The 26,355-nt window shown below is 41.8% G+C and overlaps 1 protein-coding gene across 13 annotated transcripts in view; it reads right to left on the reverse strand.

The window, feature by feature from the left end:
• Tbc1d31 (TBC1 domain family member 31) overlaps nucleotides 1-24,080 on the reverse strand; it is a 61,169-nt gene extending 37,089 nt beyond the window's left edge. For 2 of the 13 annotated variants that reach the window (XR_009593704.1, XM_060389400.1), the window contains exons 1-6: nucleotides 23,896-24,078; nucleotides 18,863-19,009; nucleotides 14,515-14,630; nucleotides 11,346-11,524; nucleotides 2,946-3,097; nucleotides 239-398 (exon numbers count right to left, since the gene is read on the reverse strand). Coding sequence is in view for 12 of the 13 variants with exons in the window: in XM_060389400.1 (XP_060245383.1) it covers nucleotides 239-398; nucleotides 2,946-3,097; nucleotides 11,346-11,524; nucleotides 14,515-14,630; nucleotides 18,863-19,009; nucleotides 23,896-23,972 (831 nt within the window). In the remaining variant the exon portion in view is untranslated. Of the gene's footprint in view, nucleotides 1-238; nucleotides 399-2,945; nucleotides 3,098-11,345; nucleotides 11,525-12,764; nucleotides 12,803-14,514; nucleotides 14,631-18,862; nucleotides 19,010-23,895 lie in introns of those variants that run through there. The other 11 variants (XM_021645252.2, XM_021645253.2, XM_021645254.2 and 8 more) reach the window with 10 other exon arrangements.
• Between the last annotated feature and the right edge of the window lie 2,275 nt (nucleotides 24,081-26,355).

The raw sequence follows: 26,355 nt of genomic DNA on the forward strand, positions 1-26,355 counted from the left end.
AGATTTGAGTCAGTTGAGCCATCATAAGTTACATGAGAGCTGATGAAGATGGAGCTGAGATGGAGCTGAGGTACGGGAATTATGGGGACTGGAGGCAGGTTGTATGGAAGGACATGGCTAATATACAGTGTGTAAATGTGAGAATTCCAAAGAAAAAGGGTTATTGCAAGAGAGAAGTGCATGAACAACAGAGCCCACACAGGTCTGGAAGCCGGGTCTTGCTCTTTCTGTTACTAACCTGATTGGATCCAGCATCAAAGCTATCAGGCAGGAATTCCAGATGGCGAACAGCTCGAACCTTCGTTGGCATCTGGATGATTCTGAAGAGTTGTGTGGCCTCCAAGCACCACAAATGCAGGTGATTGGATTTGCCTCCAACAGCCAACATTCGGCCATCTCTACATTTAAAAGCAAAACAAACAGTGAGGAGAGCAAGACCAGCTGAGTGGCTTATGCAGCCACACTCTGTGCAGAGCTTCCTGTGAGGTTGAGCTCCTAGAGTCATGCTGACCAGGGTGCCTCTGGCCATGTGCAACTCTGGGCACATGGCTATGCTACTGTGGCCAGGGGACCAAGCAGGGTGCTCAGCTTACTGAAGAGTTAGGATTTTACCCACTGCCTTAAAGCACTATTTAGCTTGTTTGGTGTGGAGTTGTTGGATGAGTTATTAGGGGCTGAGGAGCATTTATATTTTAAATATATCTTTTAAAAGATGAATTTATTAGCCAGGTGGTGGTGCACACCTTTAATCCCAGCTCTTGGGAGGTAGAGGCAGGAGGATCTCTGTGAATTTGAAGCCAGCCCGGTTTACACAGTGAGTTTCAGAACAGCCAAAGCTACAGTGAGAAACCCTGTCCCAGAAAACAGTAAATATATGCAACAAACCAACCCATTTCCTAGTATTTCTTCTGGGCCTGGAAAGGCTTATAGAAATTGACGAATCCTCCTGGCATGAAGGGTTTCAAATCATCATTTCCTACCACATCAAACTCTCTCCTTAGAGAAATAGCTGATTTTAGGTTTGGAACACTCTGGAACAATTTGTCACAACAGTGACAACTAAGTGTTCGGCAAAGTGAGAGAACCAGGCATTACTAAAACTCTGAACTACTGTGGCTTTAAACTTCCCAGGTAAACCCATGAGTTTGAAAAGATTAATGATGAAAACAAGAGTTCAGTGGCCATCTTTGGAAGATTCTAATAAATTAAAAAACTCTGAAAACTGGTTTTAGAAAAAAAGAGAAGCACTAGGGAGGCTGAGGAAGGAGGGCTGCCATGAGTTTGAAGTATGCCTGTGCTAGAGTAAGATCCTGTCTCAAAAACAATGCAAATAAGCACAAACAAAAATAACAGCAAAACAACTAAGAAATGTGCCTTCCACTATTTTCCATAAGCTATGCCAAAGTAAGCAAAGCACCAATAAGAGAATACTTGCTTTTACCGTTTCTAATTTATAAGTGAACAGTGAGCGAACCAGAAATGAAGGAACAATAGAAAAGGAACTAGTTAGTGAGGGGCGCGTTGCAGAACTAAAACTATCTATAAGCCAAGAGTGACAGAGCTAGGAGAGCTAATAAGCCAAGAAAAGACAACAGAACTAGCCCAGCACCATTGTTGGAGTATCTCACACCATGTTGGTGTAGGTGGTGATTAGAAATGCCACCAACGTCCCAAGAGATAGAGGCCTACGCTGCTCCTGATGGAAGCGCACAAACCACCACATCTTCCTCTTTACCTAAGTCAAGCCTCATTTTCCAGAAAATACAGGGGTTTCCAGCGTACAGAGGATGGAAGCGACAAAGGATCACACTGAGCAGCACCACAGAGCAAGATTAGACTGCAGAAACAATTGTGTTCTCACACCATCCTCCCGTGTGTGTGTGAGAGAGAGAGAGAGAGAGAGAGAGAGAGAGAGAGAGAGAGAGTGAACAGGGACTCTCTAGGGTCTGGGACTTAGCACACAGCTAGGGTAGGCTGGCCAGCAAACTCCACAGACCCATTGGTCATCACAGTCTCAGTGGTGTGATTACAAGAACAAGTTACCACATCTAGCTTTTTAAAAACAAATGAACAAACATGCGTTCTTTTTTAATTTTTTTTTTTACATTAATTACAGTTTATTTACTTTGTATCCCAGCTGTAGCTCCTCCCTCATTCCCTCCCAATCCCACCCTACCTCCTTCATCTCCTCCCATGCCCCTCTCTAAGTCCACTGATAGGGGATGTCCTCCTCCCCTTCCATCTGACCCTAGCTTATCAGGTCTCACCAGGACTGGCTGTAATGTCCTCCTCTGTGGCCTAACAAGGCTCCTCCTCCCTCAGGGTATGGGGGTCAAAGAAACATGGGTTCTAAGGATTGATTTAAGTCTTCAAGTCCTTGTTCCTGTTACTGATTAATTTATGAGGCCTGTCTACAAGAAAAAAGGATTGAGACACAGCAACCAAATGAGTTGTGTAAAGCTTGCTGTGTTCCTGATGGGAGCACAGCAGTCAATAGAACCAGATACTAGACCAGCCCCTGGCATCTGAACAATGGCTACATGACAATATTAAGGAGTGCTTGTTAATTTATAGAAAATTTATAATAATATTATGGTTATGTTCTCTAAAGTTAGCCTTATCTTTCAGAAATATACACTAAAATATTTGCCAATGAAATGATACATGTAAGCTTTGCTCCTAAAAAATACAGCAGAGAAACAGGCAGAGACAGAAACAGGACCAGAATTAGCTGACAACTGTTAGAGCTGATGAGTCCTTAGGAGTTCACGTCTCTCCATTTTCATGTATACTTAACTGCACACACAATAAAGTGAAACTAAATCAAGGGAAAATAAATGTTATGCAGATCACATCTAAATCAGAAAAAAATTTTCTCAAGATACTGAATGGAAAAAAAATTTTTTAAACAGAAACTAAAATTCTTAAAAATGCCCATTACCCACCTGGTCACAGCAAACACTTTGTATAACATGCTAGAACCTTCAGGTGGAGCTGGCAGTTGGTACTTGCAAAGCAGAGTATCACATTCCCAGGCAAAGATGGAGTTGTCTTTAAAGCAGCTGAGGATGATGTTACTTAATGGTAGAAAGAAAACCTAGAGACAGAGAGGTTAGTTACCTTTCACCGGGGTCCCCACAGTCCTCTTCAATTTAGAATTATACACAGTCATTTTCTCCTTTTTAAACCAATCTTCTCTTATACTGGAGAAAATACATTTTAACGTATGATAGCATAAGACCAATATTTTATTTGCTATAATAAACAAAAATAAATGTAAACCCTTTTAACTAAAAAATAATTGACTACAATGATGAAGAAATATACAAAATTCTAAATATCAATTTAATATTTGTCACTTTGTATTTAAAAATTCAGATGAAAATTAGATATCTTTGTGTCATGTTTTATAACTAATGAACATATTCATATACATATAAAATCACACATGTATTTGTGGACTATACAGTCATTTGCCTATTGTCCCAGAAATGTAATGAAGATGAAATGTTTCTGTCGCCTCGCAGTGTGTCGTAACGCTGCAGCACAACTCACCATTCATGTGTCTGTGGTAAAGCTGGGGTACACAAACAAGCCTGCATTAAGTTAAGTATAAGGCAGGTCCGTGCAGGGCCTAACATGGGAATAATGCATGACTCGCTTTAGTTCATGCACCTACATTACTTTGGCTTATAGGCTTCCCACTTTTTTTTTTTTAAGTATGCTGATTCATCCTGGCAACAGCTTCAGACACCTCCTGCTCACTTGTTTCATGCCTACATCAAGAGGCCCCCCAGGGTGACTGACCTGCATCATCTAGATTGAAAGCATGTTACCATGTTCATACAACAAAACTGCTCAACAATGCGTCTATCAAAACACACCCACATTGTTCAGGGATCACACCTCTACAGTCACACGAACGTTTCAAAACCTATCAACAATGCTAATGAATACTACTTGTTGGTGGAAGCCCAGGAAGAGGCTCTATCATACTCTATGCTAAACAGGACAATACAACATGCCTCCTGAGCCTGAAAAACATTCCTCCCGACCTAGTCAACTTATTCATAAGACAGAAGCAGGCGAGTTCCAGGACAGCCTTGTCTAAACAGTGAATTCCAGGATAGCCAGGACAGCTACACTTGTCTCAAACTCTGTCTCAAGCAAGCAAGCAAGCAAACAAACAAACAGTCAGTCAGTCCTGTGGGAAAAATTGAAAAAGTGAAAATAAATGTAAATATTATCTATATAATCACATTTTATCGGAGATTTAACTAATTTAATGGAGAACTGTGGGTGGAATTTCTTGATAGCAAAGCTGAAAATGGAATCTTTTATTCTATTTCCCACTTTTCTGTTTCATAAGCTTTAACCAGTGTTTCCTTTTGAATACAAAATTTTTGCTAGGGCTAGGGGGTGGTTGCAGCTCAGCAGTAGAGTGACTGTCTAGCAGGCCAGAGGCCTAGCACCTAGAACAAAACCAAAACACTGAAACTGATCACTGATACACACAAATATATACCATTCATATACATGTATAAGCAATACAGCATATGAAACACTAGTTAAAATTATCCAGTCAAGGTCATCAGCAATAAGACACAATAAAAGGGTAACCAAAGTATGTAAGATGTAAGATGCGGACAGAGCAGGCAGGGCCCAGTTCTCACTTGTGCTGGGCTCACACTGCCATAAGCCGTCGCTGGACCTTCTGTTGTAACATGGGCTTATAAAGGAATCTGCAATGAATATATTAAATCTGTAATGAACGTCTTAAAGACGCTTTCAAAACTGGTGTCAAAAAGTGACTTCAGAAAATTCTTATTTTAATTAGCAGTCATTTTTTGTAGAAAAGTAATAAAGTTTATTCCTACTGGGAGAAGCAAAGGCTTAGAAGTTAATGAGCATCAACTGCTATTTTAGGTGAATAGCTATGATAAGATCATTGCCTGCATGATTATTCATTACCAGATTTGTGATTTTAATTGCTAGATTTTAATGATTATAAAATTGTTCTTAATGAAACATGTCATTATTATTTAGATAATGTCACCTCCTGACAACATTAAGTACTTAGAAAAAAACTTAAAAAAAAATCAACAAAATGTGCAGGCGGCAGAATGGGGGCATTGAGTTCAAGGGGCTAGACTCGTTGTCTTGTGGAATATGAAAACTCTAAGCTTTCTGTATTTGTCATTTCTGTTGCCATGACAAACTCCTGTTGGCAAGGTAGTTTGTAAAGTAAGTGTATTTAGCTCACAGTTCTGGATGGCTGAGAACACAGGCCTGGTCCTTAGGCTCTGCTGAGTCTCTGGGTACATCACCACACAGTATCACAGTAGAGGGTCTACTTCCTAGCTCTGCAGGAAGCCGGAGAGCTGCAGAGCAAGGCTTTCTGGTGTTTTTCCCTAATTGTACACCTTTCCTTTCCCACGTCCCTTCTTCTCTCAGGGTTCCTAAGAACGCTGTTCTAAGGATAGAGCAATGCAAGGCTCTGCTACACAGCAACACGGCCACAGCTGGGACACATTTCCAAGATGCACACCTCAGGGAGGTGAGCACATCCAACTCAGCATTTTCTGGTCAGTTTGGAGAGGTATGACCAAATTAAGACACTCAGGCCTTCTCCTCTGTGGTTGGAGTTTTGCCTACCATATACAATACTTTGTGTTAAAACAAAACAAAATTGAAAAACTAAAACAAGAAAGAACCAAAGCCGGAGATGGCAGTACATTCCCATAATCACAGCATGCAGAGACAGGCAGGGGAGTAAGTTAAGAACAGCCTGCGCCAATAGTAAGACCTGATGTTACTACAAAACCAAAACCAGAGCAACAGCAAACACCCAGGAGAGTAATAGTACCAGTGCAAGCCAGGTGTATAATTCCCAGGCACGTAAGGGGTGCTCACTGTATGGAGTGCCGTGCAAGAACCTTCTTAATGAAATACTTTCTGATAGGCATCATAAGTTGTTCTCACATATACATGAACAGAAGTGATTACAAGTACAAGGATATGTCCCCAGTACTACCACTCCACATCACAAGAACCAAGAGTTACCGCTTTCCCTCTTGTTATTTAAATGGAGCCTTTACTTACCTTAAGGACAGGCCAGACTCTCAAAGAAACTTGGGTAGTTCACTCTAGAGCTAATTTCAGAATGACACTTTTCATCTGAAACAGTGACCCATTCTGTTTTTCTGTGACAGGTTCCAGTTAAATCACAATGTGGTGCCATGCACTAACTTGCAGTGAGACGGGTTTGGATTCATACCAAAACCACTTCATAAGCTATCTGACACTGGGCGAGTGATCAATGATTAATGATTCTGAATTTCAGTTTCTCCTCTTGGAAAGCAGTATGAAAAATCACTATTAAGCCAGTTCTGGTGGACTACACTAGTATAATCTCGGCACTTGGGCACGCTAGGCCAGTTGGACCCCACTTCAAGCTCTGGACCAGCATCAGCTGCAGTCAGAGTCCATCGTTAAAAGGAAGAAGGGGGAAGGGAGTGAGTCAGGGCATGGGGTGCGAAGCTTTCAACAACTGGCATCTATCACTGCCCATTTTAGAAAATGGTTTTTGTTTTGGTTTTTGTTTAAGATAAGGTTCTCACTAAGTTGACCAGGCTGGCTTTGAATTAAAAATCCTCCAGAGGATTGGTTCTGTGGGTAAGGGCACTTGCCACCAAGCCTGATGATCTGAGTTCCATCCCTGGGACCTACATGGTAGAAGAAAACACTGACTCCTGAAACTTGTTCTCTGACCTCCACATGCATACCATGCATGCTTGTGCATGCGCATGTACACACACAGTAAATGCACTAAAGCAAAAACAATTTTAAAAATATTGCATTATATTTTTAAAAAAGTCCTCCTGCATCAGCCTCTGGAGCAGCTGAGCCCAGGGTGTGCACCCCTGTGCCCGGCTGACTTCCAGCACTGTTCCTACCCTATAGACAAAATGCAGTGCAAAGCAGCACTTATTTCGAGAGGCTGGAGGCATAGCTCCTCAGCAAAGCACTGGCCCCACACATGGCCCTGGGTTCACTTCCCATCCTCCTCCCAACCCCCAAAAGAACCCACAACACCCAAGAACAACAAAACAACACTTTGAGAGCAAAGATCCATGGTCACTTATTGGGATGTCTTAGCAACGGAGATGTTTCAGAATTAGCGCCACTACCAACTTGAGAAGGTTCTGTGATATGATACGTACCACACATGCTATACATACCCAGCCACCAGCTCATCCTCCCACACATCTGTGCTTTAGGCTGCTGCCAGTCCAGTTCAGATTAGACTGCCAGTTAAGTAAGGTCAGATTATATTTTGCTATAAAGTGAGTTAAACCCTCTGAGTTTTAATGTTATTAAAAGAAAAATAGTATTACTATCGAGATTTTAAAGAACACATCTAGAGGCTCAGCTTGCAGCACATTTGGTAGCAAGCATGCCTACCTTGCATGAAACCCTGGGTTCAAGCTCCAGCACTGTATAAACTGAGCATGCTTACACATGCCTATAATCCCAGCACACAGGAGACAGAGGCAGGAAAATCACAAGTTCAAGGCCATCACTAACTACGTAGGTAGCTAGCTAGCTAGCTAGCTAGATAGATAGATAGATACATACATACATAGATACATAGATAGATACATAGATAGATACATAGACAGACAGAAATGATAATAACAATTGTACTAAACACTTTAAAGTACTGAAGTCAATCTTTTTTGATCTTACAAGGGGTAAAATAACTTGTGGAGAAGATTACCAGGAATCTGCTCAAGCCTTGAGACTAACTTCTTGCTTATAATAAATACAGAGGACAGAAAACAAGCTAAGCAGTGATTTAAGGGTAGGACCAGTGCAGGCTGTGAGGCTTTTCCCAAGACCACTGACCTTTAAAAAAAAACCGTTATCACAGGAAAAACAGAATGGAACACTGTTTTAGATTAAAAGTGCCACTATGACATTAACTTCATAGTGAAAGGGTCATCACTGTAAATAAAGGTTACATTTAAATTACAAAATCAAAACCTGGAAAAAAAATCCTGTCAGTAAAAATTTAGATTAGAATTAAAATTTTATTTTAGAAGATTGGGTTACAGTTAACGTCCATTTCTAACACTGTACAACAGGAACAGAAACTATTTGGCTATCTCCAAACTTTGCATAGTGGACATTCAAGTTAGTTGGGAGTGAAGAATCTTTCCATTTATTTTTGAGGCAGGGTCTCACTACATTAGCCCTGGCTGGCTTGCAAGTGGCTCTGCAGATCAGGTTAGCCTTGAACTTGGAGCAATTCTGTGGTCACCTGAGTGCTGAGGTTACTGGTATAAGCTGCATCCCAGGCTATTTTACATTTTAAACAGTTACATCTAGAAGGGATATATACTTTTGGCTTTGTATTATGTTTATTTTTGTGCATGTGTGTTTGTGCTTACACATATGTGACAGCACACACGGTGGGGAGAGGACAACTTGCAGGGGTCACTCTCTTTTTCCATCCTGTGGGTCCCAGGGATCAAATTCAGATCATCAAGCTTGGTGATGAGTGCCATGACTTGCTAAGCCATCTTGTTTGCCCAACTGTCTTTTTTTTTTTTTAAAGAGTTTGCTGGTAACTTACCAGCTACAGTGTTCTATTATTTTACAATATACTTATATGCATGTATTATAGCAACTCTCTATAGTTATATAGTACATAGATAATATATATAAATGTATAATTTTATTCTTTTTTTAATATTTATTTATTTATTATGTATTCAATGTTGTCTGTATGGATACCTGCACACCAGAAGAGGACACCAGATCTCATTATAGATGGTTGTGAGCCATCATGTGGTTTCTGGGAATTGAATTCAGGACCTTTGGAAGAACACCCAGTGCTCTTAATCTCTAAGCCATCCCTCCAGTTCCAATTTTATTCTTATACTACTAAAATCTGGAGACATTTTTAAGTGAATGTCTGAGTGACCAAACAATGTTCACACTGACATCCAGTGAGAAGAGCAGAAGGCTTCTTGTCATTATTCCACAACTATCTCCAATGAGGGCTCAACTCCTATGTCTCTCTGCTTTGGGACTTAAAATTCAATCTAAATGCTAAAGCAATTAAAGAAGAGAAGACCTACTAAGGCATTTGGTCCACATCTCTTATGAATACTTGGCTACAACTTCTATCTTCTTCTTCTTCTTTTTAATTATTAAAAGCAAACTAAAGAACTCTGGGATTTCCATAGAGACCCATGTAATAAATTTTTAGTTGACATGCATTATTAGCTGCTCATATTAAATAATGAAGAGAAAAAAAGACAACAGCACATTACAACCTAGCCTAAATAAAGCAATTAATGTCATCGGGGACAAAGATACTCCTGAAAATAGTACTTAGCTAATCAGAGTGGGAAAAAGCTAAATCCTGAAAGCAAATAAGTGAATCTTTTTAAAGGTATCATATTTATATATGGAATACTAATTAGTGATTAAAAGGAGGAAGATATATAAAACAGGCCTTGTATAAATTATTACCAAATAGTTCAATTTACATGAGTTTTATAATAGAAAAAAAGCACAGTAAAAAAATTCAGACATATCATGAGAGGATAGAGTAAGTGAGCAATGAAGTGATGCACACTGAACAGCAGCTTGCTATAGGTTTCTGTAATTACGTATTAAGAAAAGAGTATAAAGAAATGTAGTGATGAAAAGAATTCAATGCATGAGATTGCTGGCTCTCTCCAAGCGGACATTCAAGTTAGTATTTCTGTATGCTGGATCTAGTCTAGCAATACTGAGCACTGGTTTGTTTCTGAGCACACCGTTCCCCAGCTAACCTTCAGCTCACCAGCTGGCAGTCACCTGGTGAGCAAAATGCTAATGACGGCCACTGATAGGACACTAACTAATTGCCCTGCTTTATTCTGGCTTTCCCTCTGGATGCCTACTTGGATGTATGCTACATTTTTTGGTCAACTTACTCCTTAAAAATTTGGCTTCACTATGTAGGGATTTTATTCTTGGGTTATCTTTTCTTCTAAGTTTAGGAAGCAAGCAGACATTGCTACCAGCAAAAGTCACATGACTGTTAACACCATTTGCTTAAGATCAGATAGTTCTGAACCCAAATATTAGTGGAAATTACCTGGATTAATTAAATGAACACAGTGTTCATTTAATGGTCATTCCCATTGTGTGGTTTCCATCATGGAAGAGTCAACTCAATATGGCCTCATCTTTTGTAAGTTTTACATGTTAAAATTAAAAAAAAAAAAAGAATCCACAATAAAAATTACATTTTCATCTCCTTTGGTTAAAAAAATGAAAACAAACAAACAAACAAAAAAATCAAAGGATATGATGAAAACTTCTTGGGACCACCACACACGGGTCCCAAGTGTATGCATCTGTTACACTCAAATGATGTGTAAGCACTTCGTAGGTCAATATTCTATTAACAAAGACTGCAACCATGATGAGTCAATGCAGGCTTCAGTACTTGAGGACAAGGACGTTTGCATTTAAATTTACTTTATGCGAACATGAAATGGACTGTACAGGACAGTAACATGTTAATGAAGGACTCTAGATGACAGGCATCCTTGTTTACCAAGAACTTCTTATAGATCTGCTCTATGCTTAAAGTTGGTCACAGCAAAACTGGAAAACATCTTCAATGTTTTAATGTTAACCCAAAATGTCTTAAGATCTGTCACTTATGACAGTGGAAGTTTTATGCTACAATAATTTAAAAGAATTAAAGCATATATTAATTAAACTTGTAAGATGACTCGGTAGTTAAGAGCATATATCGTCCTTGCAGAGGACCTGACCCAGCCCCCCTCACTGGGTAGCTCACAACTACCTTTAATTCCAGCCCCAGGGAATCAGACGCCTCTGGCCTCCATGGACAGCTGCACCCATGTGTAGATACCCCCATGCAGACATATACACATAATTAAAAATAAACTAAAATATTATGCATATATGCACAGATATGTATACACACATATGTATATATATTCCCTGCCCATCATCCTTCTCTGCCAAATGGGACTTAAGGCCTATGGGTCACAAGAGATCCTTAGGATAGATACCTTGTGAACAGTTTGCTAATCTAAGGACTGTATTTGTGGATGGAGTGGTTGGCAGAGGCAAAGCTCACTTCCTCTGCTGTGTTCTGAACATAACGGTAAGCAACACTTAGTCCTGACCTACTGTGCCTGTGCTGTGAGAAGCAGCTACTGGAGACACCTGAATCATATCTACCACCTCTCCTCTCAATCCTGACCCAGGGACCAGTGGGAGAAGCCCATAGCAAGACAGTCACCGACCTTCTGTATCCCAACAGACTGGAGGATGTTCAGCTTTCTTTTCCTCTGGAAAGTATCCAAGTCCCAGAGCTGAGCTGTGTCAGAGGAAGTAGTGATGGCGTATCTCCCGGATGCGTGCACAGAGATGGAACACACTGACGATTCATGTCCTCTCATGCAGCTAACCAGCTCCTTAGTGACTGGAGTGAAATTCTTATGTCAGTAAAGCATCCCTCACTGATACACAAACCACTCTGAACACTATGCATGGTCTGATTCAGCTGATGGACATAAAGGAGTTATAATGGCACCTCCTTTAACATGAGCAAAAGGGAGAGTCTGTGGCTAACGTTTACCGTGGGGTGCCAGTAACATACAGTCACGGATGTTTCAGGTGAGGCCTACAGAGGGCTTAAGAATAGCCTCAATGGGACACTAGAGCTTGGGTATTCATATGGTAACAGCTTTATGTTGCAGAATGGTATGTCTGGGCCTCTGTTTGAGGCTATGGTCTATACACTGGAAGAGGGGAAGAGATTGGACGGGGCTAATTTACGTTGTTGTAAGAATCAGACAAGAAATGGGGCTTAAAAATAAGAAAAAGGCGATAGAGAAAAGGAGCAAATTCAAAAACTATCAATAATGGAGACACACATCTAGACACTGAACTACTGCACTCCAGTGGTCCTAATGCAGCTATACAAGCAGCTGGTGATGCTGTCAAGTCCTATGACAAACAACAACAGATTTGGAAAACGGGATAAATCTGATTTAAAGAACTGATATTGCCAGGCATAGTGACACACACCTGTCGCCTGTGAGCACTTAGGAGGCTGAGGCAGGGAGATCACCATAGGCCTGAAGTCTGCCTGGGCAACATAGTGAATATGAAGCCAGTTCTGCCCACACAGAGAGATCCTATTTCAAAAAATGAATTAAATAAAGCCACACAGATAATAAGAATTAAAATTGAATTTGGGCCTGGTGTGGTGGTATAAACCTCAGCACATGGCAGGCTAAAGCAGAAAGGTTCTGCATTTGAAGCCTGGGCTACACAGTGAAGTCTAGGCAAGGGGCTACATAGCAAAACTCTGTCTCAAACAATCAATCAATCAACGAGTCAATGGAAGTTTTGACTTTGTGGTATTCCTATATATGCATGTGTACAGAAGAAAACAGGATGGTAGGGAATATACCAAAACTATTCATGATAAATACTACTGAGTAACTAAAGGTTTTATTTTATCCTTACACTTTTGTGAATATTTCTAAGTTGTCTATATCACATCAGTTTTGTAATCTAAATTCCTCCAGAAAAATGGAAGTGAGGAGAGAAAGCAAGCAAGATATAAATCTTAAAACCACTAAGATACGAAGGAGGTCAGAACTGAAGACAAAACAATGAGTTCCTTAGGGAGACAGCAGCTTCCAAACACTTGCCTAATGTCTGCGATTGTTACTCATTCCTTCCTGTTGGTCTGCATGAAAGGAAAAGAGGGAGGATAACATTGTGAGCTTTTTATAAAGCTACAGTTAAATCACTACTTTTCAGTTCAGTATTTTGTCCCTCTCAGCTTATGGAGGGAAAAAAAAAATCCCCTTTTTTAAATGAAGTGCAATTTTTTTTTTTTTTCTGATGTTGAAAAAACTAAAAGCTGGCCAACTACGCTTTTGTCTAGGGATGGTGCCCTGAGATTGCTCCCTTTCAGGACAGCATGTCAAGTGATGCTGCCATTGCTCAGGTTTTGCTCAGGCAGTCATACCACTGAGGTATCCTGGGTTTAGCAGCTTCCTTGGTATTCCTAGGAGACTCAGTCTCACATCAGACTTCCTGGCCAATCCCAGGTTTTAAGTGCTACTGAGAAGTCGATGGCAGGTCAGCCAGGGGCTGTTAGAACCCTGGATACAATCTTGCTACGGTGGGGATAGGAGGCACAGGAATCCTTGTTTACTAATGGATGCTGTGAGGAAGCAGGATTTGGCCACAAAGAAAAAAGGTGACTTGGAAGTTAGAAACTGGAGATAACATCTAAGGACTTTAATGAGATGTCAGGCTCCATGAGAGAGTAGGCTATAAAAGGTAGGAGAACTCAAACTCTGCCTGCTTTGCTTTATATAAATCTGGAACCCTGATCAAGAAATTTCACTGTCTGTTTTCTCATCTGCAAAATGGTGATCATAATAATATCCATCTCAGTTGCATTATTAGGATTGAAATAAATTAGTTATATAGAGTCAGAAAATAGCCCTTGTAAAAGAATAAATACAATATAATTATTTATTGTCACTATTATTATTAATCATATTTACATCTTTCTAATTATTAAATACCATCATTTAGTAATAAAAAATACAATTAAATTTTTTCTTTTCACTTGTGATTCGCTTAATCTATAAACCTCCAGAATGCCAACTTAAAATATTTATATACTTTGCCAGTTGTAATTCTGCCATATTTCCATGAAATATGTGGGACTTGTTTGTTTGTGTTATTTTAGAATGCCTGTAGAGTAAGGAATTTGGCCTTGAAAGAGAGGAGTCTCATATATGTCCACACGCAGGAGGTAATCATTAACTCCCTCATGATAGGAATATTCTAATTATTCAGTCAACCTTAGCCACAAATAAATGGCTTCTGCTAAGGACTCAGAGCTGGGGCTGCTCTCACCAGAAGGACCAGCAACATTAATAGACTGAGCATCAGGAAGGTAGGAGAACTGGAAATGGGATTCAGCTACATAGACAATCCTTCAACCCTAGTGATAATGGGATGAGAGATGTTACAATCAGATCGCCCTCACATCTACACACAGGCGATAATTCAATTAACTATGTCTGCACAATAGATTCTCAATTAAAACTCCTGACACCAAAGATTGAGTGAGCCTCCTGCCTCAGCAACATCCAGCAGAGTCCTGGCGTGTAGATGCTGGGAGGGTAACTCACCACTGAAGACAATGGAAGCATCCTTTTAGAAGCCTCCCAGATGTTTCCCTAAGCATCTCTCCCGTTGGCTGGCTCTAATGTACATCCTGTATTAATGCTGTAGTCAGTCACATGGACAATGCTTTCTTAAGTTCTGTGCACTCTAAACGGGTTGCTGCTGAGGCTACACAGACTAGTCAGGGCCTTGCAGCCTGCAGGGCTGCAGTTTCCTCTGCTTCAGAAGACAACCAGGAGGACTTCTTACCTGTATCAAAACATTTAATAGAATAATCAGCTAATGCCACAAGGAACTCAGACTTCCTACGAAGATTAAAGGCCAGAGCTGTACACGCTTGGGCTGTTCGCTGAACAAGATTAAACCTATTAAGAAATAGTTGCGTTAGTACCAGAAATTCTACCAGTGACCATAAACTTTACAGTGGTGGAGAACCTAGAGGGGAAAATGAGACCTAGAAAAATAGAAATGAAGGTCTAGGAGACTGCCTGTAAATAATGAGGGTATTTCTACCATGTGCAAAATGCCAGGGGTTGAGATTTACATCTCAGGAACCATGCTAGGGAAACTGGATCCCACTTCCACAATTGGGAAGTCATTGTTAAGTTTTAATATTTTTGTTATTTCTTGTTAGTAAGTTGTTAATTGGGAAGCCATTGTAAAGATTCTGTTATTTTATCACAGCAGAATTACAACTGGCAAATGTCTTTTAGGAAGATGCTTCTGGAAGCAAAGGCAATTGACAGATGGAGGGATAGAGAAGAAAAGACTACTGCTGTAAGAGCAACTAGAGAAGACCTCAGGCCGCAGAGATACAAGTACACAGTAGAAGGGACGCCCAGGACAGGCTGTTGAGCTGAGAGCCTGGGCAGCTAGTAAGCATGGGGGAAGAGAAGGAATAGGAGCTTCTCAAGTGTAGAAGGAAGAGAAGAACTGGAAGCCTAACAAGGGTGGAGTAGACCAGGAGGACTGGGAAGGGAATGTGACCAGGGTGCATTCACAGCTATGGGGTCCAAAAACTACTACACAGGCTATATGTATAATTTAAAATTTTCTAGGAGCTAGATTATGAAAAAGATATGATTAATTTTAATATCCAAAACCTTATTTCAATGTTTAAACAAATATTCCATTTTTCTTTCATACTAAGTCTTTAAATTCCAGTGTGTACTTTAGCATTACACTTACAATGTATCTAGTTACCTTTCGAAGGCTCAAGAGTTGTGTGCAGCTAGTGGCTATCAGAGTTAATTCTAGAAATACAATCTTAGTCAATAGCACAGACACGACACCTGCTCATGTAAACACCCCAGGCTCCGCTGGTGAAGAGATTACTAAAAAGAGCACTTGAAACAAACAATAAATAAGTAAGAGCACAGAAGGACGTAATCCCCAGGCGGGTACCCAAGCAACACCAAGTTGCTTGGTGGGATAAGCACTGGGAAGGGAATAAGCCAGGAAAACAAGGGACAAAACAGTCAGAGACACGGAACAAACAGCAGGGTGTAACTTGAAGCTGAAAAGAAAAGGGGAGATATAAGCATTCAGTCATTCAATATGAAAGAAATTGAAGAGACCATTGTGTTGGATAAGGAAGACTGAAGCGCAGTAGAGTGGGCTTAACAACCATGCCTGGTTTCATGGCCCTGCTGCTTACTGCTTAGCTCAGCTGTAATGTTCATCCTAAAACACACCACTTAGCTCTAAGGATTATTTTGAGCTGAAAACAATTAACAGGCTGAAACAAGCAAAGTTCTTTGCCTTTTCCGGTATTGATCTGTCTGGTCTACATAAATCTGAACTAAGTTACACGATGTCCTTCCTCCCCTGTCAGTCACAAAAGACAAAAGTTAATTAAAAGGATAACTGTACATCTTTTTCATCTTGGGGATGGTACCAGGAGTCAATACACCACATCATCACCATCATTCCACATTTGCCTCCCCACAGCTCACGATCTTTTTCCGTTCACTGGTCTAAGGTTTTATTGTTTTCTGTTGCAAGCCTTCAGGTCACTCTCTGAACACCCACATGACACTCTGTTATACCTGTTTTCTCCCTGCTCTCTGTCTTTTGCTCTAAGAAACCTGGCTGACATCTTAGGAGGGTAGGGGGAAACTATTTCTCCTCCCCTACTGTAGACTGCAAAGAGACAACAGGAAAACAGGCAGGGAAATCCTAGGTGTGGAGACCCAGGGGAGGCTGACGGCAGTGATGGGGACAGGCGGAAACAAGGACCATCATCGTAAGCAGGATAAAAAGTTACAGATGGCTCAACTCACTGGCATAATTGAGGCTGCAGTGGAGAAAAGAAAGGGAGGCTCTGGCACCTGTTTTTCTCCTAAATCAGGGGGCTGAGCAGTGAGAATAAGATCTATATCCAACACAAGTAAGCAAAGCAATTGTAAAGCTTTTGCAGCAGTTGCTGGAGAATGGCAAAGGAGCAAAGGACTGAGGAAGCAGAGGGTCGCTGAGATTAAAACGTGCTATTGTGTGATGGGCCACCAACAAGTACCCTGTTGTGCAGCAACAGAAACAGGAGACAGATGCAGCAACTCACGGTGGGACAGCCAAGATGGGTGAGCAAGAGTGAGGATGGGAAGGCTGCCCTCCTCGCCATTTTAAGTGAGGGGCAGGAGCAACAGCTAGCGGATTTCGAACCGACTGCAGACAAATCTGTGACCTTTTCCCCAGCTACGCAAGAGTAAGTCACCAAGACCATGTTCCTGCCATTTCTCCACCCAGGCGTCAAAGTCCTTCCGCATCCTGCCAGTTGTCTCATAGCAGGTGTGACAGGAGGAGGAGGGTGCAGATTCCTGCCTCAGACACGTCTCTTCCCTCTCCCTCCGTCTGGAAGTTCTGTCTTTCCCGACATTCGACTATGGCCTCTGTGACAGTTACAGGACAGCTCTGTTAGCGAATGCCCCTACCAGCTCTTGCATGACTCCATCTGGCTGCTGCATCTGGGTTCTGTCTTTGGCAGGAACCACACCGAACTGTATGCTTTTTACTGCATCTGGTCACACAGACTCTTACTGGTTCTATTAACTTTAATCATTTGATTTACACAGCATGTGCCAGGCCTTATAATTTTAGCCATTATTGTGGTTTTTCTACAATTAAGAATTTTCAAGTGAGGCTGGGGATATCTCAGTGGCAGAATGCTTACCCATGTTAAAACCCTGAGTTCAAAGCCCCAGTACTGGAAGATAAAATAAATAAAGAAAAGAATTTTGTGAGGAGAAAGATTTCTGACTGTGCCATATTCCAGTCCGCATTAAACCACATGGATTATGACTGCATCAGAGAGTATGACCTATTACTTTCATGCTCAAATTATCTCCACCATGGCTACTCCCTCAAGCTGGCTTCTGAGTCCTGACACATTCTTACTGTCCTCTAGATAATTTTTCTATCTACGAAATGTTACAGGCTCAGCCTGTACCATGCCTGCCCCTATTCTGAAAGTGGCCATTTCTGCAAGGATCTCTGGTTTGTCTTATCAAGGAATAGTTCTTGGAATCTAAGGCATATTCCCCGCTCCTGGCACATTGTTCTGGAGCTGAGTGGACAACACTAGAGAAGGTGTGTATGTGTAATGTGCTCACTCTCACACAGATGTCTGTGTTTATTTCTATCTCTACTCAGATACCCAAACCCAGAGTTTATGCTGATAAGACCAACTTTAATCTAAACCAAAGGATTCACTCAAGCTTTCTTCCTTTCCTTACGTGGTGGAGTCCTTGTCCAGCAGGAACCGGGTCTTATTTCCCAGTGTTTTCTTATTTGGACAAGGCTTTCTAAGCTAACTCCCCATCACTGACACTTGCTCCATGCAGACATCCTCTGGCTGTTGCTGGTCATTCACTTCCCATCTTGCCTCATGGATACTTAGTGATCAATTCTACTTAACTGCTTCTGGACCAACTGGATGAGGAAGGAGGATGACTCTAACTCTTTGTGGTTCTTAGATCTGGTACACCATGATAAAAATGCTCAATGGAAACCAGGTTTCTAAATTACTTAATGAAGTACCAGAACTTAATGATAAATTAGCAGTGAGGAAAATTTAAGTTTAAAAGAATGCAAGCAGGGCTGGCAAAGGTATCTCAGAGGGTAAAGGTGCTTGCCACAAACCCCAACTGACATGATTTCAATCCCTGGGACCCATATGGCAGAAGGTGATGATCAGCTCTTGAAAGTCATCCTTTGACCTGCACATGTGAGCTGTGGCATGCACGTGCACACACATATAGACACACACAAAACACATCGGTGCAACAGACAATTCTTAATGAAAAGAAAAAACTAGGAGTCAGGAATGGTGGCTCCCAGCAACGAGGAGGCTGAGGTACGACTACTGCAAGGTCGAGGTCCACCTGGGCTATCACGAGACCCTGCCTCAAAAAGAAAGTCAGAGCTACCAGTGACCCCGTAAAAGCAGTCCGTTATTCCTTTCCTCCGTTCTTCCACCAGCACTTAAAGCAGCACTCTAAGAACTTAATAGTGCTTTGCAAATCACCAGTAAGTAACTACAACTAGTCAATGGTCAGTAACTTCCCAAATAGTTAGGTACACAGTGAAACCATCTGCTTACCTGTTTCCATGCAAGTCAAAAGTATAGATGTTTCCCAGATGGTCCCCAGCAATAAAGGAATCGCCTGAGCCATCAAAAGCCACACTCAAAAACCGCAAAACTTTTGGATGGTATTCAGAAGTGCTGTGAACAATGTTCACTATAATTCTGTCAAAACAACAATCTAAATGTTACATTTCACATCACACACTTGCTTTTATGTAAGGCTTTTATTGAAGGCTTTCTGCATGCTCATTCTTCCTGTTGCTGTTCCTTCCTTCCCTACAATCGTTCTTGTAAGGACTTCTAAATAGTTCAGAAAGCCATTCATTATGAAGGATGTGTTTAACATTCATTTACTCATTAAATACTAGAAAACTTATTACATGTCTGAAGTGACAAAACCAGACACTAGGAATAACTGAGAGACAAGGTTCCTGCCATCCTGTCACTTACAGTTTAGTAGCAAAGACAGACAGTAAAAAGATACATAGAAACAGCTTACCCTATGACTAGGCAACAGGGTGTAAGACTTTGTTTCTGTAATAGAAAATGTTCCACAAAGCATGAGGTATCTCTGCCTCTCAGAGACCTACGCCACCCCAGCAAGTGTGTGCTCTAAGGATTACTTGTTCATGGCTGTATCTACGCCTTATCTACAGCACACAACACTCATACTATGCCTGTGAAGAGCTGTAAGTCACTGTTTCAAATTTCCCACGAGTCACGCTTCTATTCCCACGTTAAGAAATGAGTTTACTCTTCCAGTGTTATCCTATAGAAGCATACAGCATGCACTAAAGCTGCGTGAAAACTCAAACATCTTAGCCTTGGGATTTAAATTACTCATACATAAATATGCAAACACAAACATTCAGTTAAAATAAAAATGCAAAAGAAAAGGTACACATAGGGAAAAGGGAGAACACATAAATACTGCTAGCTCTGCGCAGAGAACAGTAACACGGGTGACTTCCTCCTACTCTACTTTTCTATATTTGATACACATTTGCTAGCAATCATATACTACTCTCATGGGCAAGCTCTGTAAAGAATGTACAGCAATGCTTGTCTAAATTTACTATTTTTGGAGGCGGTTTCTTGTGCCATACATCTGCTGAAAAACTGTTTCTAAAACTTACAGCACCGGGCCTGAGGGACGGACGGCACAGCAGACAAAGATGCTTGCCATCAAGCCTGGTGACCTGAGTTTGATTCCCTAGGCCCACATGATGGGAGGAGAGAAATGATATCCACAAGTTGTCCTCCAACCTCCACAAACATGGCATAATGTACACAAGCCAAATATAAAACAAACAACAAACAATAAACAAAAGGAAACAAAAAAAAACCCTTGTCGCACAAAATGATTCTTTAATATATAGGGTTGCACAGTGATGCACACCGACATCTCAGGACTCAGGAGGTAGAAGCGGGAGGACTGAGAGTGTGAACCCAGCTTGGAATGTACAGTGGGATCATAGCTCAAAAAACAAGGTGGGGGGGGAAGCATGCATAGTCATTCTGGTCTTGAAGACCAGTACAATCCCATTCCGTTTAAAATTATTTTGTGTGTGTGCATGACACACGCCTGGCATGTGACAGTAACAGGACAACTTATAGGAGTCCGTGCCTTCACACCATAAAGTTCCCAGGGATTAGGCTCAAGAGGTGCCTAAGCTCCCTTACCTTCTGAGCCCCTGGCTAGCCCTTTCCTTATTTCAAGAATACATTTTAACCATGAAGATTTTATCTTTTGCATATGAATCTTTTAGAAATTATTCGTTTTATGTGTGTAGGTCTTTCCACTGAATGCATGCCTGATGCCTGTGGAGCCCAGAAGAGGATGTGAGGTTCCCCTGGGACTGGAATTACAGTTGGCTGTGAAGTACCAAGTGGGTACTGAAAATTAAACCTGGGCCCTCTGCAAGAGCAACCAATACACTTAAGCCCTGAGCCATCTCTCCATTCCCTTGTATATGAGTTTTACTATTCCAAATTAAAATCTCATTTTTAAAAACCTTACGGAAGCGTGCCACATTGATAAGAGGATTACACATTTCCTTCAAGGGCTCACTGGTAAAGCACTTGCCTAATATGTACAAGGCCCTCGGTTAAATACTCAGCAATGAAAAATAGTATTTTTCTTTATGTTATCTAAATAGAGCGTTTTAGATCGATTAGGGACATAGAAAAAAAATCTTACAATGTTTGTTTTTACGTAGTTTCATGATGTTGAAAATAGAAAAATTAAGTCAAGTGTGATGCGCATCTATAATCCCAGCACTTGATGTGGAGGCAGGAGGATCACAAGTTTAAAGTCATTCTCAGCTAAATGGTGAGTTTGGGGCCAGAAGGAAACAATAGACATAAGTAAGGAAATAATAAAATAAATAAGGAAATAATTAAAATGACCCTGCAAAAACATCAAAGCATCTCTGGGGCTGATGCTCCGTCAGTCAATCAAAGCATCTCTGGGGCTGATGCTCCGTCAGTCAAGTGCCTAGTGCATACGCATGAGAACCTGGCTTTGGCTCATTGGCACCCGTGAAAGCTGGACATGGTGGCCCACAGCTGTGACCCCAGTGAGGGCGAGCTGAGACAGAGCTCTGGAGTTCATTGGCCAGCCAGTCTAGCTAAATCAATGAGCACCAAGTTCAAAGGTCATGTCTCCAAAACTAAAATGGGGAGGAATTAAGGAAGACCCCTGCTGCTCTCTGGCCTTCACAAGCATACCTGCACATACACACATGAACACACACACATATAGACATAGAAACACACACAGACAAAACTAAACTCAGACATAACAAGGAACTTCTCCCTCTCAGGGTACCTTTTATTTTTCTGTAACATTACAGTTTGGTAACAAAAATTAAAATTAAAAATGGTGATTGTTCACAATATTAAAAATAGCCAGGCATGGCAGTAAGGGCCTTTGATCCTAGCACTCTGGAGGCCCAAGGCAGAAGGATCACAAGTTCCTACCCAGCTTGAGCTAAAAAAAAATGAGACCTTATTTCAAAAACACCAAAGTGGCTGTTTTGATGGCTCAAGCCAGTAAAGGTGCTTTCTGAGATGCCTAATGACCTAAGTTCAATTCCCAGAACCCTCCATTCACGGTGGGAAGAGAGACTCAGCTCCCCAAAGTCGTCCTCTGACCTCCATGCATGCACAATAGATAGATAAATAAATAAATGTAACCAAACCAAATAACCAAACAACAGAAGTGGTTATTACAGAGTAGAAATCAGCTAGTGACTGATTATCTGCTCCAAGGATACGGGCTGATAAACTTGTACTTTCTGCAATAAATCTTCTGGCTCATTTTTCTTTCTCTCAACATAGCCATTGTTTAAAATTAAAAATGTATTTATTATCAATGTGTACTGCATGTGAACCATGTAGTACATGCGGGGGTCAAGGATAACTTTTTGGGGTTGTGGCACCCTATTCCGTTTTAATTTAATCGACTTGTGTCGATTTGACACAAGTCTGGTGTCATCTAAGAGCAGAGTCCCAGCTGAGGAATTGCCTAGATTAGCCTGGCCTGTGGCTTGTCAGTGCGGACTGTCTTGACTGGGTGGCACCATTCCCTGGGCAGCTAATCCTGAGCGGCGTGTCCATAAGCTACCTAAGCATAACCCAGAAAGCCAGCCAGCAAGCAGTGTTCCCTCACTGCTCCAGGTTTCTGCCCTGACTTCATTCAGTGATGGGCTGTGACCTGGAAATGGAAGACAAATAAATCCTTCCCGGTCCTAGGTTGCTTTGGGCCAGGGTTTTATGACAGAGACAGACCAGAAGATGTGAGCTCTGGGGATTAAACTCAGGTAGCCAGACTTATAGAGCAAGCATCTTTACCTACTAAGTCATCTCCCTCCCTCAACAATGGATTTAAATGAACAAAAAGAAAGCAGTACTTTGGTAGAAGTACATAATAAGAAACCTGCTTTTTTTTGTTTGTTTGTTTTGTTTTAATCTTACGTATCTATCTAGATACTCTGTAACAGCAAGAAATGGTGGGCTCATTCTTATACCTTTTAGAGGAGCCAAAGGTAGAGAGTGCTACTTATACAAACTCCACATTTGGAAATGAAAACGCTGAAGAATCTCCACTACTGACAAAATTGTTTATTCAAAAGGTCAGTGGGTCAATAGCATTGATACAGGATAGACAGCCACCAGAAAGTACAGTGGCTGGCTGGTCACATAAAGTGGCTGATCCACTAATAACTGCACTTTCCGCCTACAAAAACATTTAAGTCTGATTTCTGGCGAAGCAACTGAAACATAAACAGAAAAGTCTCTACAGAAACAAACTTCGACTTGAACCCAAGTGATGCCATGAAGTCCACGCAAGCCTAGGGAATCAGAAACACCAAGATCACCATGGCATGCACCATGGGAACCAAAACAAACGTATGGCGGGGGGCGGCAAGGACTCCCGCTGAAGTCATACAAGAGGCTGGGTCTCAAACGCAGCAGCGCACTACTCGAATGAATGAAAAGAAGCGCAGGCTGCGGTGTTCATCATTGACAGCCCCCGCAAAATACACCCCTCTGTGCAAACTGCAGAATGTAAGTTTGTTCTGTCCCACAGTGCTTAGAACCGTGTTTGGCCCACGTTAAGCTCTCAATATTACAGATGTGAGCAATGACTTAAGGAGGGAGAGCTTCGGCTTTGGGAGAGGTAGCTGTGGATTGCCTTTGCTCCCATTACCTCCTGGAGTCTTTTTCCAACTGGAATAGTCATTAACAAAGCAAGGCAGGGGGAGTCCTGGCACTCAGGAGAACTGCAAATTCTTTTGCATAAATAGTAGAGGCTTCTCTTGACAACCCCCGCCCCCCGCGCCCCTGTGACTTGGGACCAGGACCTGGGACGCCACTGCAATCCACGGCTTCCAGAGCTACTTGCTCCTCCTGAGGTCCCAACCCAGGGAGGCAGTGCACGGCCAGTGTCAGGACCCCGGGGGCCGGCATCCCTCCGCCATGCTTCCCCTCTCAGCCCCCCGCTGACCCGCCCCCTCGCCGGTCTCCACAGCCCGCGGCCTCACCCGTCGTGAGTAGCCGGCGATGGCTTGCGGTGCCATATCTTGCCGCTCTCCTTGTTGCCCAGGTCAGTGCTCTGCATGTCGAAACCCCACTCCGGACTGCTGCTGGCCCGGTGGGTAACCGTCCCGAGAGCTTCCCGGCAGACCCCGCGCGCCCAACCCGGGAAATTCGAGAGGCCGCCATGGAGTCTCCGCCCCCCCGAGGACCATACCAATCGCGCGGGGGAACGCCCTTTCTAGTTACCGCCAATCAAGTCACGCATCCGTCCACTTCCGCGAGGGTGCTCCCTCCGCTCAGGACAGTGGAATAGACCAACGGCTTCTCTCTCTCGACTCCACCCCTTGTCTAAGGCTGGTCTCCAAGCCTGCTACCCAAAGGCTTCTGGGAGTCGCAGTTTTTGGAGACGAAGCTTGGGACTTCTGTTCTCTGACCCCTCTAGGCTCGCTCAAGACATCGAGAGTGTTTTTCTCCTGAGAGCCCGTTGTTTCGGGCATTCTGTTCTAAATGGGGTTAGAATAAAGGATTTATAGAAACAACTAATAGAGAAGCAAAAGACACGTATGTTGAGAATTGCAGAGTTCCTTTTCTAGAACTCACAGGCTCCATTGAACCTTCTGGACCTAACTGAATATTCCCTTCTTCTTGACATACTCATTATGTTTTAATCACATAAATTTACAAGACGCCCCCACAGTATGGTTTCCAGCCCACTAGTCACACTCCAGGAAAGCAAAACCGCCAAGAACCAGGGGCACTGGCATGGGAAATCTTTTCACTGTTTTTCTTGTGCTTACTATGTATGGCTTTCCTGTATGCTAACACACTTAATTCGCAGAGAAACATAACAATTTACATAACACTCAACTCCACCTCAGTGCTGTATGAAGTTGCGATTTAGTTTCCAATCAAACTGCCACACGTTTAGTGTATAAAGCAATAGAAATTATGCCAGGTGGTGGTGGCATATGTCTTTAATTCCAGCAACTTGAGAGGCAGAGGTGGAGGCCAGCCTGATCTGCAGAGCTAGTTCCAGGACAGCCAGGGCTGCACAAAGAAATCCTGTCTCAAAAAAAAAAAAAAAATCATAAATTTATTCTGTCAGCATTCCATGTCAACAGAGTCTGTCAACAAAGATTTTCTTCTGTGTCTGGGATACCCACTTTTCTGTTTGCTGCGAATATCTCTATACTTTTCTCAGATGTGAAAATAAGTGGAAAAAATCAGAATAATGTAAAAATTAAATGAGGTTCTCAAAACAGAGTGCAAATTCCTTTAAGGAAACAGGACTTGAGTTCACCTCACTGCCTAGGAAAACAACCTTTGGCTTAGGGTCAGTTTTTAGCTATAGTCATCCGATGAACATATTGCTTCTGAGACTTATGGTGTGGATGTGTATATATTTTCTTATTATTGTTAATAAGCTATGTGGCACATACCACATAGCTCCTGCTCTTTCTCAGCTTCAATAGAAGCTGATTCAATGATTGCTTACTGCTTGGCAGTAAATCGGCAATTATGACTCACATATACTCCTATTTTTCTACTGCCTTTGGAACACCAATGCAAAGCTGTTGGAATCTGTATCTCCTGAATTGCAATTCCTAAGTCTCTAACAAGGTTCTCTCTAACACTTGGAGCTTGACTTGAAAATCCTTAATCACATCTTCAATGACTGTGTGTGTGTGTTTAGTAGGCCTCATGAATACTGAGAGATTAGTATATGGACAAATAAGAGGAGGGGGCAAAAGATTTGATCTACTACAGGTAGGTACTCTGATCTTTCCTATTTCCTAGGAAATTGAAGTAGGAGGAAAGCCAAAATAGAATAATGATCTTTCTGTTCCTGGTCTCCATGATTTTCTTTTCCTTCCCCCCCACACACACCCAAGTCAGGGCTTCTCTGTGTAGCCTTAACTGTTCTGGAAATCACTTTACAGACCAGGCTGGTCTCAAACTCACAGAGATCCACCTGCCTGTGCCTCCTTAGTGCTGGGGTCAAAGGCATGCACCACCACCTCCCAGCTGATCTCTGTGATTTTCAACAACAGAAAAATAAGCACAAAAGAAGTATTTGGCCAGGCATGGTTACACAATACATAGAATCCTAGCACTTGGGAAGCTAAGGCAGGATGATTTTGAATTGGAGCCCATCCTCAGCCACAGGGAAAAAAATCATATGGATAATTAGTCAAATATGTAAATATGTAGATTTATTTACATATTTAAAGTATATAATTGTGTAAGTTTCCACATAAGTACCCACTGTGAACCTACTACCAAATCAAGAGGACGCATGCATCTCTCACCTTAACATTTTCTCCTCTATCTTCTTTGTAATCTTATTCTATCCCTACCCAACTTGGTATACTGCCACTGCTGATTGTCCTCTGTCCTTTATATTAATTATTTTCTATAAATTTATATGAATAAAGTCTTATTCACTCCCCCCCCATTTTTCTCCA

This window comes from Meriones unguiculatus, chromosome 8 (assembly GCF_030254825.1).
Source record: "Meriones unguiculatus strain TT.TT164.6M chromosome 8, Bangor_MerUng_6.1, whole genome shotgun sequence".
Taxonomy (NCBI): Eukaryota; Metazoa; Chordata; class Mammalia; order Rodentia; family Muridae; genus Meriones; species Meriones unguiculatus.